The sequence below is a fragment of the Silurus meridionalis genome, chromosome 25 (genome assembly GCF_014805685.1).
Source record: "Silurus meridionalis isolate SWU-2019-XX chromosome 25, ASM1480568v1, whole genome shotgun sequence".
Classification (NCBI taxonomy): Eukaryota; Metazoa; Chordata; class Actinopteri; order Siluriformes; family Siluridae; genus Silurus; species Silurus meridionalis.
Genome location: NC_060908.1, coordinates 15842350 through 15860000, shown reverse-complemented (window position 1 = coordinate 15860000; position 17651 = coordinate 15842350). Strand labels below are relative to the sequence as shown.

The window sequence follows — 17651 nt, the reverse complement described above, 5'->3', positions numbered from 1 at the left end:
GAGCCGGTTTTTGTTTTTAAGCTGACCTCGAGGCAGAGGGAGAGGTAAAGAGAGTCTCGGCTACTTCATGCTCTCTCTCTGTCACTCTGTGTGTGCGCGTGTGTGCGCGTGTGTGTGCGCGTGTGCGCGCGTGTTATGTGAGTCACGTGTTGGGACAACAAACATGAGGTTCACGTGAGGCTGCTGAGGAGTACGGCAAGATTACAGAATGATCTTGTCTTTCTCTCTCTCTCTCTCACACACACACACACACACACACACCTCAACAGCACAGTATGGATCAGTAATAGATTATTTGTGCACCCGAAAAGAAAATTCATGACTGAGGAAAAAAAAAAATTGAGATCTAAACCCTGGCAAATATGTAACTTTATTAATATTCTTTTCTCTTTTTACTTCTTCTTCTTATTTTATTATTACTGTAATTAATGAATCAATTAAGGCCTTCACTACTACTAGACTTTTTTCAAAACCTAATAATAAAAAATAAAAAAAAAGAATTCTTTTTTGATAGATTACTTTTACAATCATTTAAAAAATGTATTTGGTTTAAAACAGACAAGTTTGTCTCCAGAAATTCACTGATTTATTTTTAAATAATAATAATAATAATAATAATAATAAACAACTATAAAATGCATTTTTTTTTATTATGGATATTTTTTAATAGTTACCCCCCCAAAAAAAAAAAAAAAAATATATATATATATATATAAGAATTCAGCATTTGTATTTTTACATTTTTTGATTATATTGATCATTGTGAAAATGGAACTTCTTTGATGGGAAATAATTTGAATGTGTCCCTCTGTCTGACTTTTCACTTCACGCCACATCTCCTATCCGACTCTGAGTCTGGGGTATGATGCAGCTAAGACTCAACAATTTCTTTTTATTTTATTTCTTTTTTTACTGCAGTACACAAACCCCTAGGTTTCCAGTGATTGAATTAGTGTGTGTGTGTGTGTGATTTGTGGCTGAGTTTTGAGCTGTAATGATAAAGAACTTTACACAAAAGGTGATTATTACATCATCAATTCATTTGTGGTAGAAAAGCGTCAAGGTTCTGTTGTGTAACGTCAAACCGAGCTTCTAACGATCGGGCTGTTTTGCACGATGGGAAATTTAGCAAAAGTAGCAGCGTTTCTGCTTCAGCTTGATCGATGTAAAGACGAATATAATGTGCACGTGGAATTTATATATAATGATATTTATAGTGTTCGTGTCGCAGCTTCGATGGTGAACGTGTCAGATTTCTATTTTTTTTTTTTTTTTGATGTAGCTGTATTTTTTTCTGGTGGGGAAGAAAAATAAATGTAGAGAAAAAAAAAAGACAAAAGATTGCAAAGAGAATTTATTTTCCATAGCGGTAGAAAATGATCAGAGGTTACAGACAGGACGGCATTTTTACGAGCCGTTCATCTGTAAATTATTTCCAAATGTTTTTGTAGCTACGGAATTGTGAAAGGTCCATTCTGATTTCCTTTTAGCGGAATTTTTTACTGTAAGATTTTTCTGCCCCCACAAAACACCTCAACCCTAATCTGTAAAATAGTCCTGCCCCCACAAAACAACCCCACCCTGAAACAACTCCAGCTCCAGAACTACTCCTCCCTGACAAAACAACTCCAGCCCTACCCTAAAACAATCCGCCTTCTCAAAACACCTCCACCCCTACCCTTACAGTAAACCCCCCAAAACACCTCCACCCCTACCCTGTACAATAAACCCCCCAAAACACCTCCACCCCTACCCTTTACAGTAAACCCCCAAAACACCTCCACCCCTACCCTGTACAATAAACCCCCAAAACACCTCCACCCCTACCCTTTACAGTAAACCCCCAAAACACCTCACCCCACCCTGCCCAGTAAACCCCCTAAAACACCTCCACCCCTACCCTGTACAATAAACCCGCCCCAAAACACCTCCACTTCTGCCCTACAACTAAAACAACTTCACTTACCAAAAACTACTCCATCACTACCCCAAAATATTTAAATTTTTTTTCAGGTTGTAGTTTAAAATAAACCGTGTAGACCCTGTCTTTATGAGAAATATACCGAATTATTATCGTTTGCCAGAAAATAACTTAATGTGATGCCATATTTTGTTGTAGCAAATTGAACAAAAACACAAAACGAGACACTAAATGATGAGCTTTGTTGCGTTGCAGCATGGCTGTTCTGAGCTCTGCAAAACGAATGGGAAAAACCAATTCCCTAAATTGCGGTGGAAAAAGAGACCTGAATGAGAGAGTGATGGATGGAATGAAGGACGAATCTTATGTTGGAGAGCAGACAGGAACCTGTAAGTCGATGTGATACGATAGGATGCAATCCAATTGCGAGTTCGAAAGATTACATAGGCAGCACTTAGGATAAAACAGAAAAGAAACGATGAGCCTGCAATTATCGGAATTTCAGAAACAACTGTACAGTGACAAGCTTGTTATAAAGGAGCCGAATTCTGGCCTGCAATTTTTTTTTTTTTTTTTTACTATTTTATTATGTTGAAATAGGTGATGGTTGAAGGTTATAAGGTTTAATGCTTTAAAATAGTAAATAAAAGTTAGTTCCATGCAGTTAGTTCCATCTTGTGTGTCTTGTTTTCTCTTAATCTCTGTTTATATAATGTATATATACTAATGGGATTAAAAGTCAGCATACGGTGTCTGGCTCACTGTTCAGAGGTATTTCCAACAATGGCCGACGCAATGGCCGAAACACAGGTTTCTTTTGACTATACTGTAATTGAATGAGTGTTTTTGCTGTTTGAAAAATAGGAGTGTATGATTTTTGGAGGGTTTTTTTTTATTTGTTACACACAAAAACTCTACAAAACTTTCAAATCAAGTATTCTTTTGCTGTATTTATACAGACTTTCTTTGATTGCCCTGAGTGGGTCAAGTGCCCAACTTGGTAGTCCTGGGGCTTGAACCATCAACCTTCCGATCAGTAACCCAGAGCCTTAATCATTGACCTCATGGTCCAACTTCCTCAACAGCTTTCCACTGGAGTAAACAAAGATTTGTATAAAATGAGGCACCTGCTTTACCTCTTTTAAAGACGAAGACCTCCAGGTCATTTTTAAGATCGTTTTTGCTGCTTTGCTAATGGTAACTGCAAATGTTTTTAAAAGTTTAAAGTGCTTTGTTGAAGTTAGTCTAAAGGTTAGACTAGTGTTTATTCAAAACACTGACTGGCTAGTACATCAAATTCTAGCTACTAGTAGATAAAAATAGTACACTTGATATTTTACTTGTTGGCACATTATCTATACTTTTACCTAAGTGCATAACTCTTATACCAGACATTGTTACTCAGCTGGCTAGTTACCATGTTTGTTTATTAGCATGCTAATATGACTAGGTTAATTGTACAAAAGAATAACTGGAGGTTTTCTCATATGGAGGACCTTTTGGCCATTTTGTGAGAAGGTTCCATTTGAAACCTCATAATGAAGAGTTTGACTTGTCCTTGTATTGGCCCAAGCTACAACCAAGATTAGTTTTGTTTCAACTTGTTGTCCTCAGGAGTACAGCTGTGTGATCTTCTCTGGTGAGCACAGAGATACCGAGGCTCCGACTCCAAACCCGGCATATAGCGGCTCTGAGAATCTTGCCTGAAACTTGTAGATGAGGTCCATGTTTTCTGAGATTGCATAGAAGGACACTGAATTACCGGAGTAGTCGAGGTACACACCAATTCGCGAGGCCCTGGGCACGCTCGGAACATCTTTATCCGTCTTGTTGTGCCAGGCCGAGTATCCAGAGTCAGAACACAGAAGGCTCCAGGATCGGTCATTGTAACCGAGGAGGCTGTGTGAGTTCTTGCCTTTGCGGCTGATGCTTTTGTAAGTGACACCAACGGAGAACTCGCCGCTCCACTCCACCTCCCAGTAGTGACGGAAGCCACTCAAGGGCTCGGCGCACAGGATCTAGGAGAAACCCGGATACAAAATTCAGTGACAAAGCAGGATTTTTGCGGATCGCACCACCAACCACTGATTGACTGTACAGAAGATTGTACAGAAATCTTGTTACATTTTATTATCTGCAAAATACAGAAAGATTACCTGGCAAAAGCCGTCAAAGCGGTCTGGATGATCTGGATAAAACTGGACCATGCGCTTCCGAATTGCCCTGCGATTCCCATCGGACAGGACCAACTCCTTATAGGCCGTATTAGGGTCGAAGGTAAGTCTCACTGTATCTGTCGACCAAAACACATTTCGGAGATCCATGGTAATTTTTTTTTATAAAGGTTTTGAGCCCAGGTCCTTATAAACTGTCTTTATGTATCTTTAAGCTTTTCTTGCTACTAAATTTACCGAACCACCTTGCTTGTTTAGTATAGACTAATATGCCTTCTGTTAATTATGATATTTTATAGTATCATATTATATGTGAACAATTATAATTCCTTGCCACTAACATTGCAATACATCCAATCGAAACTTCTAACAACATTAATAACATCATTGCAACTTACATCTGAGGAAGTCCGCTCGAGTTTTGGGCTTCTGAAGGTCCACTTTTGGTGTTGTTGAGGAAAGACTGTCTAAAAAATGTAATAAAATTTGTCCATTAAAGGAATTCTTACTAAATATTATTAATATTGGTGTCATGTGCAGGACATTGGAGTTAGCTTACCTTTAAACCTATTACCAGTCCTGGGGTTTAACACATAGACCGGGATGTCACTTACTGTGGGTGGGGGGGTAAAAAGTTATTTTTGATTACTGTCCCAGAGTACTTGCTATTGCTAGGTTCTAAATTGGATCCCTTGATTATAAATATTTTTGCTGTTACCAACCAAAGTAGCATTTGCAAGAAGGTGATAAAACGTTTGGGTTGATAAATCAGCATTCGTTTGTTTTATTAAAAGTTTATCAGTCACCTTTTTTGGACAAGTTGTCCAACTCTTTTTTGCAGATGTCATCCAGGTGGTCCTTCATGTCCGTCACTGTTTTGGTCACCTCACTAAAAGAAAACTCTTGGTTGATGAGGACTTTGGGCACCAGTGCCTCAGGGGCAATGCCCAGCATCGGAAAACTCTGCACAATAGTCAATTGCATCAGTAACAAGTGTGTGTTAAAACAAATTGGTGTTTAAGTCTTAATTAAAATGAAAGCAGCTGTTTCCAACTACCACCATGTGCAATTAAGGCTTGAGCTGTAAACCTGAGCCGCTGCAATGCACATACAGATGTTTATCAGTAAGGCAGATGCTATTTAAAGAGATATCTGGAGATAGTTTGAGTGTGGTGGTGGTGCACCTGTAGAAAATATATGTTGTCCTCTGTGTCAAGTATATGCCGTAACTCTGCGTCTCGTCGCTGGAGCTCCATGATCTCCTGCTCTAGCCGCTCCGTATAGCTATCAGCCTGTTGATATGTTCATATTTGTTTAGAAAAAAGCATTTTTGGTGAGTACAATCAGTCCGGCAGTTTAATAACACAAAGTCTACCCAGTGTATTAGCACAGTCTGTTCCAGTAAACATCTGAAAACATCATTTGATGTATTTGAAGGAATAATAAGACAAAAATGACAGCCGGCTGGAATGGTCTACTGTTGGAAGACTTGCCTGTGACATGGCAGACTGCAGGTTAGCCTGAATAAGTTGGCAGATCTCAGCATGCCAGCGCTCCACCGATTGCAGCATCTCGTTGAAGATCTTATCACTGGTCGCTTGGGCACGGTGAGCGTTACCCTGTAGACAGGAGTGTACTAAGAGCATGAGTTCCACTTACTCTTTACTGGTCTTTCCACAGGACAAGGAGCGTGCATTTGTCCATTATATTATTTTGTAACCCAAACTGAGCTTTTCTGTTCAGTTAAATTTTTTTTGTCCAAGTAAGGAAAAAAGGTTTGCAGCATACTCGCACAAATATTTAACAATTCACAATTGGCATGTGTAAAAATAAACAAATAAATAACTACATTTGACGCTGTTAAATGTAATAAAAAATTAGCATCAGTTACCAATAATTTAAGAATTTAATTGCTTGGGGTATAAAAGACCATATTGAACTGTTTTTCAAACATCTGGCAACATATCATTGGGAAGATTGTAACAATTCCAAAATGTAAGCAAAAGGATGCATCTTGTCATTCACAATGATGTTAGCCGTTCAACACATACTCAACACTTTCATTATATTCACAAACCAGCAAGTGAACAGTTTGTCCGTAAGATGATTCGTTAGAAGAAGGAAAAATGGGAGAGCGTAAGGATTTAAACGAGTTTGACAAATTGTGACGTCTAGACGACTGGGTCAGAGCGTCTCCAAAACTGCAGCTCTTGTTGGATGTTCCTGGTCTGCAGTGGTCAGTATCTATCAAATGTGCTCCAAGGAAGGAACAGTGGTGAACCGGCGACAGGGTCGTGGGGGACGAGGCTCACTGATACACGTGTGGAGCGAAGGCTGGTCCGTGTGGTCCGATCCATCAGACGAGCTCCTGTAGCTCAAACTGCTAAAGAAGTTCATGCTGTTAATGATCAATGGGTCAGAACTGTTTAAGTAGCATAAGGGGACCAACACAATATTAGGCAGATGCTCATAATGTTATGCCTGATCGGTGTATATACTCTGAAAATGTACTTGCTATTGTTACCACCTTCCCCAGTGAACTTGTCTGAGCCTTGGAAGCATTTCCATAGCAGCAAACCACACAAAATGTCATAACAAATTCAATAAAAGCCCCATAAAACGTCTAAAGCTATAGGCATTGAGAGAAAGTAATTTCTTTAGGAAATACATTCCTGGTTGAAGCTTCATGTTTACATAATTAGTCCATGCATTCCACCAAAGTTTATGGGCCAGTATTATAGCAAGGTATTTGTAGTTTGTTGCTTACTGTATTTTCAACCCATTGATTAATGTAGGAGTAAAATTTTTGCTCTCTCTTTAGAACCAATTTTCGCACCAATTTGAAAAGAAGCCTATGCTTTTCCTCCCCCTTCTTGCCAACCGCCCACTGAAGCAATATTATCTGCATACTTATAATCTATTTTTAAAAGAACTGGTGGTTCTTTTATAACTGGCAGAATTCAGCAGGTTAATTTAGGAGGTTCTATTTCAGATCACATGATCTAAGTGACCTGCTGAATTCTAAAACAACAAAAAAAACAATTACCCAAGTAAGCGTCCTACTGTCTAACGATAATAGCAATAAAATTGTAATTCAAAACTCTAAAATATGATCCTGACACTTCAATTGTAAAACGTTTTGCATCTCACGATTCATCATTTCAGAACGACAGTACTAGATAACGCATGGCCAAGCAGTTCTAAAAAGGTTTTTCCTGCTAATCTGACTACATTATTGCTTTTGATAGTTGTAGTTAGCGTTACGTTTTTGGACAATGCATGTTTACCAACAGATGGCAGTAATGGACAATTTCGTACTTTAACTCACCTTGAGCACATCCACATTGTGTTTGAGGTCCTGTAGTTCCTTCATGCGCTCTTGGATAATATGCTGGACTTCAGACTGGGTCACCACCAGCACTTTCTGAGAAACATTTGCGCCTGTGAGAATGTACTTTGTTCTGCTAAAGAATATTCATTCATTCATTCGTTTATCCAATCATCTTTATTAAGCTATTCATCCTGGTCAGGGTCGTAATAAATCCAGAACCTATCCCAGGAACATGGGCACAACACAGGAATACCATCTGGGTAGAATGCCAGTCTATCAAAGATCACTGTGTATACACATTTATTTACAAAAAGGGAAGTGTACTGTATTTGGAAGGAAATTGATGTGGACCCAGGGGACACCTCAGGATCACACCAGGGCCTGTAGACCCAATAAGGGGTGAATATAAATGAACAACTGTTGCACCATTTTCATCTTGTCCTGTAAGTTAATTTTGGCAAATTGCATAAGATAAAAACAAATCTTTAGTGTGTCACACTGCTTTTAAAATGTTCTTCAAATTAGCACAACCCAATCATTTCTTTCTGAAGTCTACATAAGGCAGTGGAAGCTTGTGATGTCTACATTACTTATAATACTGTTGAACATGCCAGTTAGCTACTAAACAATAAGGTTTTACACAAATCATATTTGCATAAACTTCCAATTTTCCTTTGACGAGCATGTTTTTAAGTCTTACTTGCTTCTCTGCACGTTCATCCTCAGCACTAACAGTATTGTGGCCCCGGTGCTCCCTCACAGTGCACAGAACACAGATACACATCTGATCCGATTTGCAGAACAACTCAAGGCTCTTCTCATGCTGTGGGCAGATCTTACGGTCCAAATGCCCCATCTCATCGACCAGCTTGTGCCGCTTAAATGTAGCCGACTCATAGTGAGGCTTGACGTGTGTCTCACAGTAGTACGCCAAACAAACCAAACACGACTTGACTGCTCGGTTCCGTCGGCCTGTGCAGAAATCACATAACGAATCCTTCTTGAGGTCTGGGAAGGGTGTTAAGGACGGTACCGGCGAGTGACGATCATGAGAAGCGACGCTGGGCACGCTACGGCGTAGGATAGGGCGAGGCGTAAAGGTCGCCCGACACTCTGGGCAATTGTAGACTCCCAGGTGGTCCAATTGGTCCCAGTACAACTTGATACAATCCAGGCAAAAGGTATCTCCACAAGGGATGGTGATGGGGTCCCTCAGCGCATCAGCACACAGACAACACATATAGGAATCTGCCATGGTATAGAGGAGTGCAAGTGCAAGTGCAAGCAAGAAAAAGGAAGGAACAGGTGGGTGGTATGAGGTGAAACATGAACCTCAATGCCTGTATTTATAGAGTAGGTCTTGAGTTGGTAAGCCAACATACTTGCTTATATGTAAACAGAGATTGTAGCTTGATAACTGTGTTTAGAATGGGAGAGGTATTCATGGATCACATGTCCAAGACAACACCAGCATGGAAACCACCAGAAGATGAAGTGAAAAGTACAAATACACTTGTTGGAAATACGGAATTTTTCAGTTTTCCTTCTGGGAAAATTCAACGGTTCTATATAAATCTAATTTCCAAAATCTTTTCTTAAAACCTTATTTTTGTCAAATCTAAGAATCCATTAGAATAATAAAGTTTCTCATTTATTTGTTTCAGTTCAAACCACTGATGAGCAATTAAACTACAAAGTTAGCCAATAGATACACACTCCTCTTTAGTATGGTACCATGTACACATCATGTATGACTTCCGCACATGTTCAGTGGAGCGAAATTCCCACAAATCCTCATCCCACATTTTTTTGTTTCTGTGCTCGAGTTTCAGTTCGATTGCAGCAGATTGGACTACGAGAGTGTCAACAACAAACATGGTTATGCAGGCATAAACAAGCGTAATGCATCTCTCAGAGACACAAGAGTGTGTGTTGGTCAAGGTCAGTGAGTCACTAGTTTTGTCAACACACAAAAAATCCCTGTGATTTCGAGTCAGTTTGGGCCAAAGCTTAATGTCGCACGCAGTAACGAACTTGACGTTCAACCTCAGTGTTTGAGGAAGAAAAAGAGAAGAACTGAATTTTGATGGACACTGATCTGAGATCTGATCATTGTTGAATGAAATTGTACACCTTTCTTCTCATGGCCTGTTTGTTTTGTTTTGGTTTTTTACATGTTTTGAGACACAATCCAAGACCTCAGGATCAATCGTGCATCTGTGAGGTAGCAACACTCCACAGTTATTCATTCAGTAACCCAATGCCCATGGAGTGTATAACAAAAACGTACAGTTTTACACATAGCAACAGACAAACATTTCCAGCAAGCAAAATTATTATTATTTAGCATGCTTCTTTCTTTTCAATATTGTGTGGACTCTCGATCTGTTTGGGCACAGACAAGGTTTTCGGCATTGCCTGCAACAGCCACAGGAGGGTGTTATAAGAATTCTGGACTCAAAGCTTGTCAGAGACAAAGAGACGTTTAAAGATCACATTTCCTACGGAGGTCCAGAAAGGCAATGCACTATATATTTTTATTTCTTGTGTTCTCTTAAACATGACCTAGTTTTCCCATGAACTCGACATAATAAACATTGTTTGCTCGTGATCGCTCGGGACACACTGAAACTGAATTAGCTCTGTGTCTCTCAGTGATTGACGAATGTAAGTGTCCGACACTTGAGAAGGAGGTCGTTTACAAGGCGTGGGATTTTCTCGCTATACAATTAGAGTTGAAAGCACGGGTTTTTAACTGTGAAAACAGAGGCTTTCGAAAATGGTGACAGATTTGGTCATTGGCACCACATTTGAAAGAGGCAGAAAATATATAAATGCCAGGTGGAAATGCGCGGGTCTTGGGTTTTTATAACGACGTGAGTGTTTTCAGACATTTCAGTGTGGATGAGCAACTTTTGGGAAACCATTTTTAAACGGATCTGGATTAGTGTAGGCGTAGCATTGGTTGCCTGTAGCTAGGTGTGAATGAGTGTAAGTTTGTGTGCTAATGAAACCCTGGGATGATCTGGCATCCCACCCAGTCTGTATTCCCACCTCACATTTATTGTCTTTATGATTTGCTCCAAATCCACCATAAAGCATCACTGAGGGATTTTTCACTTCATTGAAGTCCCTGGTTTTAGTGTGAGCCTCTGCTCTGCCTCTTGCAAACTTACTGGGGCACATCATCATTACCAGATGATGTCCCAATCTGTATTTCATTATTTTCTGAAGCGTCAAACAAACAGTCAGTCTCAAAATGGTTGCACTAGAAAGCTGAATTTGTAGGGGTGGTTGGGGGAGAATTTATTGAGTTTGTCAGATGGGTAGAAGCACACAGGATGATCTGCTGGATTTACTATTTATTAGCGTTCTTCATGTCAAGTCACATTTTATTGCCATCCAAACATGGAAACTTGACGAAATGCTGAGCCTCAGGATCGGAATCACGGTTCCAATGCAAGATAATACAAGTCGGACAAACAGTGGGATGATTCAGTTCATAGATTTGAGTCTTGCCTGTCTGTCAATAGCCTCATTCATCTATTAATTCATCTCCCGTAACCACATTTCTGTGGAAAATGTTTTACTGTGACTGGTACGACGTGTTGGAATCTCGGCTGTGTCTTCGAGTCGAGTGCCTTCTGGAGTCTGAATAAATGGAAACACTCATTTGGTCATTGTATTTTTGTTGGGCTACGGTTGCTAACAATGAGTTAAATGGTGGAGTATAATTTTATGAATTCTTTCATAGGTATCATCGCCCTGAAACCAGAACAACTGCAGGAGTTGAAAGTGAATATACACATCCTGGATACATTTGTGTTTTGTTTTGTTTTTTTATAATAGTTTGGTTTTTATAATAATTAGCAGTAGCTAGCCCCTCCTCTTTTTTGACCAAATGGATTTACATTTACAGCATCTGGCAGATGCCCATTAAAAGGATACAGTTTTATAAGAGTGTAACTCTGTAGTAACTGATTTGTAACTTATGTAATATTAGCAGTAACTAGCCCCGCCCTTTTCTTGAAAAAGTTGCTTTACATTTACGGCATTTGGCAGATTGACTTATATAAGGGCCTTGCTCAGGGGCCCGAGGTGGGAGCTTGGTGAGGCTGAGATTAGAAGTCATGACCTTTTCATCCAAGCTACCAAGGTTTTAAAAATAATTTTAAAAAAATGGGTAAAAAGGACAGACAATAATAAATAAATAAATAAATAAATAAATAAATAAATAAATAAATAAATAAATAAAAATAATGTTTTTACTCAAATCTTCACACATTTTACATATTTCCTTCAAACCTCTTGTTCTCCATCTCCTTCTCTCACTCACCCTCCCTGTGCGTGTGTGTGTGTGTGTGTGTGTGTGTGTGTGTGTGTGTGTGTGTGTGTGTTTAATGACTAGCTAGGGCGTGGCAGCAGAGAGAAAGATGCAGACTGAATCAACACAAGCAAACAGACCATACAGGCATTAAGTGAAAAATAATTGAGAAGCAAATCAGGGCAACGAGTACAAACAGACGGATAAATGACAGACGGAGAGAAAGATGGCAAGTGTGGCAAAAAAATTGATAGAAACAGTGAATATGATGTCATGCTTTGTGCTGGGCTGTGCCTTCTCTCCTCCTTCTCCTCCTCCTTCTCCTCCTCCTCATTCTCATTCTCTAGGTTACGTCAGAGCAAACGCACACACACACCCATGGATACATAGATGGAGATCAGGGAAAGGAGGGAGGAAATGTGCTCGCATGCACACACACACACACACACACACACACACACACACACACACACACACACACACACACACTCACAGCATCTTTGTGCAAGCATCACAGTATAAGGAGTAAGAGCATCCTGCTTCATTCACAGGTAGGTCATCTTATATATTACACACACACACACACAAATAAATGTAATACCGTAAACTCGGGCTGATGGGCGAGTCCAGATTTCGTTTTATTTTTTTATTCTTTACCAAATCATTTCAAATGAAAATGTTTATCTTGTCATTTTTTTTGCTCAAAATGCAGTCCATCAGCCAAAACATGTCTGCTGCTGCCCCGATGTTTACTTCTGTAGTGTTACATTGGAGCTTTGAGCCTCACATTGCTAACAAGCAACAGAAATCTCTCCCACCTGACATAATTCTGCTTTCAACAAATATATTGCACTGAATCGGTTAATTTGTACAGCGATACGGAATAAAACACAGGGAGATGCTGCAAGAAGAAACGAACAGCACACCAGGAAGCATTTTACTCTTGTTTTACCACATCGAACTGACAAACTCCTAACCCTAATCCCAACCCCCAACCCATAACGCTAACCCTAAATAATAACCCAACCCAAAACCCTAAACTCTAACCCCAACACTACTCTGAATCTCTAACCCTAAATCCCTAACCCTAACACTTAACTATAATTTCTAATCCATAATCCTAACCCTTAAAACTAGCTATCAACTCTTACCCATACGCTAATCCTTAATTCTAACCTTAGCATTAACTCTTACCCATAGCCCTTAACTATAATCTCTAATCCTAAATTCTAATGATAACCCATAAGACTAACTCTTAACCCTAGCCCCAATTCCTTGCCCCTAACCCTAAACCTTAACTCTAATCCTAGCCATAGTGCCAACCCTTAACCTTAAACCCTAACCCTTAATCATAACACTTAACTCTAACCCTAGTCCTAATCCCGTAACTCTAACCCTAAACACAACCCAATACTCTAATCCTAACCCCAACCCCTAAACTCTCACCCTAACCCTAACACTTAACTATAATCTCTAATCCAAAATCCTAAGCCTTAAGCGTAACCAAAGCATGACGCTTAGACCCTAACCATAACCCTTAACCTTAACTATAACCCAAAACCCTAGCCCCAATCCCTACCCTAACCCTAGCCCTAGTGCCAACCCTTAACCCTAAACACTAAACCTAAACCTTAACCCTAGACCAAACCCTTAACTCTAGCCCTAAACCAACCCAAAACCCTCAACTCCAACTCTATCTCCAAGCCCTAACACTATCCCTTAAACCCGAACCCCAACTCTAACCATGACCAATCATAGTACATTATCATTATTTGTAGGAAAGGATTCCCATTCAGTTGTATTTCCATGCTTCACCACAGGGGGAGATACACAGTTTACCACTCATTAAAAGTTACCTCTGACATCACAGTACACCGTTCTCCATCAAGAGTATAAAAGGCCAGAACACTGAGCAGCAGCGGGTCATTCAGCATCGTGCAACCTACCGTGCAGGAGCTAGATCAAATCCTGAACCCAGTTAAGTTTCAACCCAGTAACTATCAAATCCTAAACCCTGTAAATTTCAACCCAGTAACGATCAAATCTAAAACCCAGTAAAGTTTGAGTGTTCTGAATCCTAAACCGTGTTTTTACTGACACTCTGGGGCGAGTACAATCTCCTGATCAGCGTACACCGAATAGTGAAACTTCCTTAAATTTGGTTCTTTGAGCTAGATAGTGAACCTTCCTAGCATTATTTATTTAATAAAAAACATTTAATTAAATCTAAAAACAGAAGAAAGAAGAAAGATGGAAATGTCAAGTTAATAATTTACAAACTAACATTTTTCATTCCAAATCATTATCCTACAGCCATATTATTATTATATCTTGTTCTATTATTTTTACAATCCCTTGTTAAAAACTTTGCTGTTTTTGTTCCTTCATACTCCTTCCTTTCTGCAGTCATAGTTCCTCCGATCTGCGCTCCTCTGTTTTCTCAGCAGCATGGCAGAAGGTTCTGGCTCGGCGTCCTTGGCGGAGTTGGAGACGGCGTTCAAGAAGTTTGCGGTGCATGGAGACACCAAAGCCACAGGGAAGGAAATGAGCGGGAAGAACTTTGCCAAGCTGTGCAAAGATTGCAAGGTGATTGACGGCAAGAGCATCACCATCACCGACGCCGACATCGTCTTCAGCAAAGTCAAGTAAGTCTCTTGCCTGGATTATCCCTAATTAATTAGACCGGTTATGTTCTGTCGAAGGTACATCATGCTCCTCTTGACAATTCATAACCAAGTTCTGGTTGCTAGATGTTGGACGGTGTCCTCATATACGAGGTGGTATTAAAAGGTTTCAAGTCTAGTTTTGTTACACTCCAACAGATGGCAGCACAAGGCTGCATGCACAGTCGCAGGGTTCACCGACCTTTATAAATCAGTGTAACAAAAGCTATTATCCTGTGTGCATCGGGAGCCGTACAACTGGTGCTAATCTGACCATGTGCTTTACCACATCTGCGATTTCATCTTGGACAGTGCGAATAACTGGATGCTCCATGACAATAAACTACCCTGTCACCGGGCTCTCCTCACACACGAGATCTCACTTCTGCCCCCACACTACTCGTTGAAAATCCAGCTAGTCTTAAAGCTTTTTGATATCACCTCACACTGAGTGGTAAAAAATAAAACTGAAATTGATGATGGAATTCAAACATCTATAAAATGTGCATGTGTGTGTTTTAGAGACAAGACGGCACGTGTGATTACGTTTGAGCAGTTTACCCAGGCACTTGTGGAGTTGGCTCCAAAGCGTTTTAAAGGGAAGAGCCAGGAGGAGGCCCAGCAGCTCCTTTATGGCCTCATTGCAGGCAAAGAGCCGGCTAACTTGGGCATCACGGTGAGGATTTAAAGATCTCGAGCACATCTTTTCTTATCAGTCGACAGTCCTATGACAGTTCTAAGGTCTCTGTGTGTCCATGTGTCTAGAAAGTAGCGAAGGCGGGAGCCGTGGACCGCTTGACAGACACCAGTAAATACACCGGCTCTCACAAGGAACGCTTCGATGACTCGGGAAAGGGCAAAGGCAAAGACGGAAGAGAGGATATCCCTGATACGAGCGGCTACGTGAGCGCATACAAGGGCCACGGCACTTATGACAGCAAAGTGAAAGAAGAACAATGAAAGGAAGAGGAAGATTCTGATCATCACTATTGCATGTAGTATTATATATATATAAATGTATCTATACCCACTTCATTTCCATGGAACACAAACTAGCCTTAAGGGTTAGCCACGATATATATATATATATATCTTTATAACAACTAACTCTTAAGTAACCTTCCACAAATCACGTCACAAATGCTTTATCTTTTGCTTTGTTGTCCTAATATTAGTGCCTTATAGTGGTCATCACTTACACTGTAGATTTAGTGTGTGGGTTGAAAATCGTTAAGCTAACACACTTTATACCGAAACTAACAACATAATCCAGTGAGCAATGAACTAGCATTCTCTGCATTATTTACTCTTTTGTCTGTATGTTGAAAGACAGATTTATCTCAGCGGGTAGAATTTGCAAAGCTTGCAAATACAAAGCTTTCCCTGATATCACTCTTTCTGTAAAGCAAGCAAATGTTTTCTTTTGGCAAGAATTTCTTTAGCATTTGTAACTGAACAGATTGACCATTCCCCAAAATAAAGTATATCCTCAAATCAAAACCATGTGTTTTTTTGTATGTTTCCAGATTATATACACTACAGCCAATTTTTCACCTCAGTTCATCTTTACACGCATCTATAATCGTGGCCTTTTGGTAATATGAAGTCTGATTCCAATCTAATTTCATGGCCATTGGTTTTGGATCTTAGGTTAGGGTCTCAAACTTGTACCTAGTCTTAGGAGTTCGGGATTGTGAGCATGGTTATTAGATAAAGTACGTTTTGAATCGATGGTTTTGAATTTGGACAATGTGGTGACTAGAACTTTGAATTTGTATAGTTTGAATTTTGGTTCCTATGGTGTCTATACCTTGATTCTTGTGGGTTTAGATTTTGGATTTAGTTTGGCCTGTACCTTGGATTTTATGGGGTTTAGAATATGGATTTCTGTGGGGTCAGGAACCTAGATCTTGTGTGCTCCTTGCTTTGGATCTTTTAGCATCTGGGCCTTAGCTCTTATAGGGTCTAGCTTTTGTTCTTTTTAAGTATGTCTCATTAATAATATGGGCTTGAGTTTTTTATTAATATGTAAAATATCTCCTGAATTATTTTGTGTTTGAAAAAAGTGGATTGTGGATCTTAATTCTGGAGTCTGTCCCATAATTTGTTTTAGCATTGTTTTTTTTTGTTTTTTTAAATCTTGTGGGTTCTTGCTTTGGCTTCGCATTAAGTGAACATAGGACTTTCACTCTATCAATGGCTTTCTTCTTTACCCACGACATTCTTTTGGGATTAGGTTCTTCGATCTGTTTTGAGCATCTTGCACAATATTTGACTTTGGTTCACTTACATTTGATTTTCCACTCAATGTGATCCATACAGTGTCTGTACGGATTATTGCTGCCTGCCTGCGTCGCTGTTTGGAAATCTTTATCTCGGAATCTTCTTAACCCAAAACCATGTTTGTTCAACCAAACTTTTTTTTCAGTAGTAGTTTCAAAAGAGGCATGGTATTTATTTTAGTTTCTAAATAAATTCTATATTCAAGATTGGATCTTTTCCATGGAAATATTTATTTTGGAACTGAAGCATGTTGTTCCGGAAATGAACATACGGTTATTAATAAATTCTATTTTCTTTTACTTTGGGGGAGTTTCTTAATGCCGATCTCCTCAGGTTAAGTTTCTCCCACTGTCCTCCCACTACAATTCATTATAGCGCCATCATTATTGCAATAGCAGCCCTAAGCCTTTGTAGCAGAGCTGTTGATATCTAGTACAGTCCAAAGTTTTAAGATTCTTAAGTTGAACCCTCCACAGTAATCTCATGGATCTTTAGGCTGTTCATGTGGAGAACATCTTCAGCTGCAGAAGAGTGGACATTATCAAGAAGTGAATCAGTCAGGTGTGGATAGAAGAATACCTCGTAGCTAAGAAGACAGACAGAGTGTAAGACAGAGAGACAGAGATAGGACCCACATTTGTCTCTTCACACACCAAAACACAGCGATATATATATTTAAAAAACAAAGTGTTACCACAAACATTGGCAGGTGTCTTCTTATGTGTTAGCTAATGTGTGTGTGTGTGTGTGTGTGTGTGAAGCTGAGGCCGCATGAACTCCACCCATGCATCATGCTCTAATTGATAGACATAATAATGAAAGACATACAATAGTGAGAGCAGGAGAAGTCTGAAGTTCTCCCCACAGACTCAGAGGAATACCTGAACTGGTGGCCCTCAGGAAATCGCATCATCACCAGTTTATCAGTCATGTGACCAAGTGATAGAACTTGCTG

At 39.7% G+C, this 17651-nt stretch overlaps 3 protein-coding genes across 6 annotated transcripts in view; 2 read left to right on the top strand and 1 right to left on the bottom strand.

Annotated features, from left to right (window-relative positions):
* nfkbib (nuclear factor of kappa light polypeptide gene enhancer in B-cells inhibitor, beta) overlaps positions 1–17651 on the top strand; it is a 29913-nt gene that overhangs the window by 5067 nt on the left and 7195 nt on the right. Inside the window, exon 6 of one of the 2 annotated variants that reach the window (XM_046839493.1) lies at positions 1–2588. This exon is cut by the window's left edge and continues 221 nt beyond it. The exons of the other annotated variant lie outside the window; for it this stretch is intronic. The gene's annotated coding sequence lies outside the window, so the exon portion shown is untranslated. Of the gene's footprint in view, positions 2589–17651 lie in introns of those variants that run through there. 2 annotated transcript variants of the gene reach the window in all.
* ftr84 (finTRIM family, member 84) lies at positions 218–8763 on the bottom strand. Its single transcript, XM_046839459.1, has 9 exons — positions 8127–8763; positions 7424–7519; positions 5589–5714; positions 5280–5387; positions 4902–5058; positions 4655–4708; positions 4494–4562; positions 4078–4214; positions 218–3939 (listed from the first exon to the last, which is right to left on the bottom strand). The coding sequence occupies exons 1-9, from the start codon at positions 8679–8681 to the stop codon at positions 3532–3534; spliced, it is 1710 nt and encodes a 569-aa protein (XP_046695415.1). The 5' UTR covers positions 8682–8763; the 3' UTR covers positions 218–3531.
* tppp2 (tubulin polymerization-promoting protein family member 2) lies at positions 12145–15913 on the top strand. Of its 3 annotated transcripts, none has more exons than XM_046839528.1 (4): positions 12145–12301; positions 14157–14395; positions 14936–15089; positions 15179–15913. In XM_046839528.1, exons 2-4 carry the CDS (start codon positions 14199–14201, stop codon positions 15371–15373), a joined length of 546 nt encoding a protein of 181 aa, XP_046695484.1. In that variant the 5' UTR covers positions 12145–12301; positions 14157–14198; the 3' UTR covers positions 15374–15913. The 3 variants fall into 3 exon arrangements, with proteins under 3 accessions (XP_046695484.1, XP_046695486.1, XP_046695485.1); XM_046839530.1 differs by having other exon boundaries at positions 12163–12301; positions 14198–14395; XM_046839529.1 differs by lacking the exon at positions 12145–12301 and adding an exon at positions 13578–13727.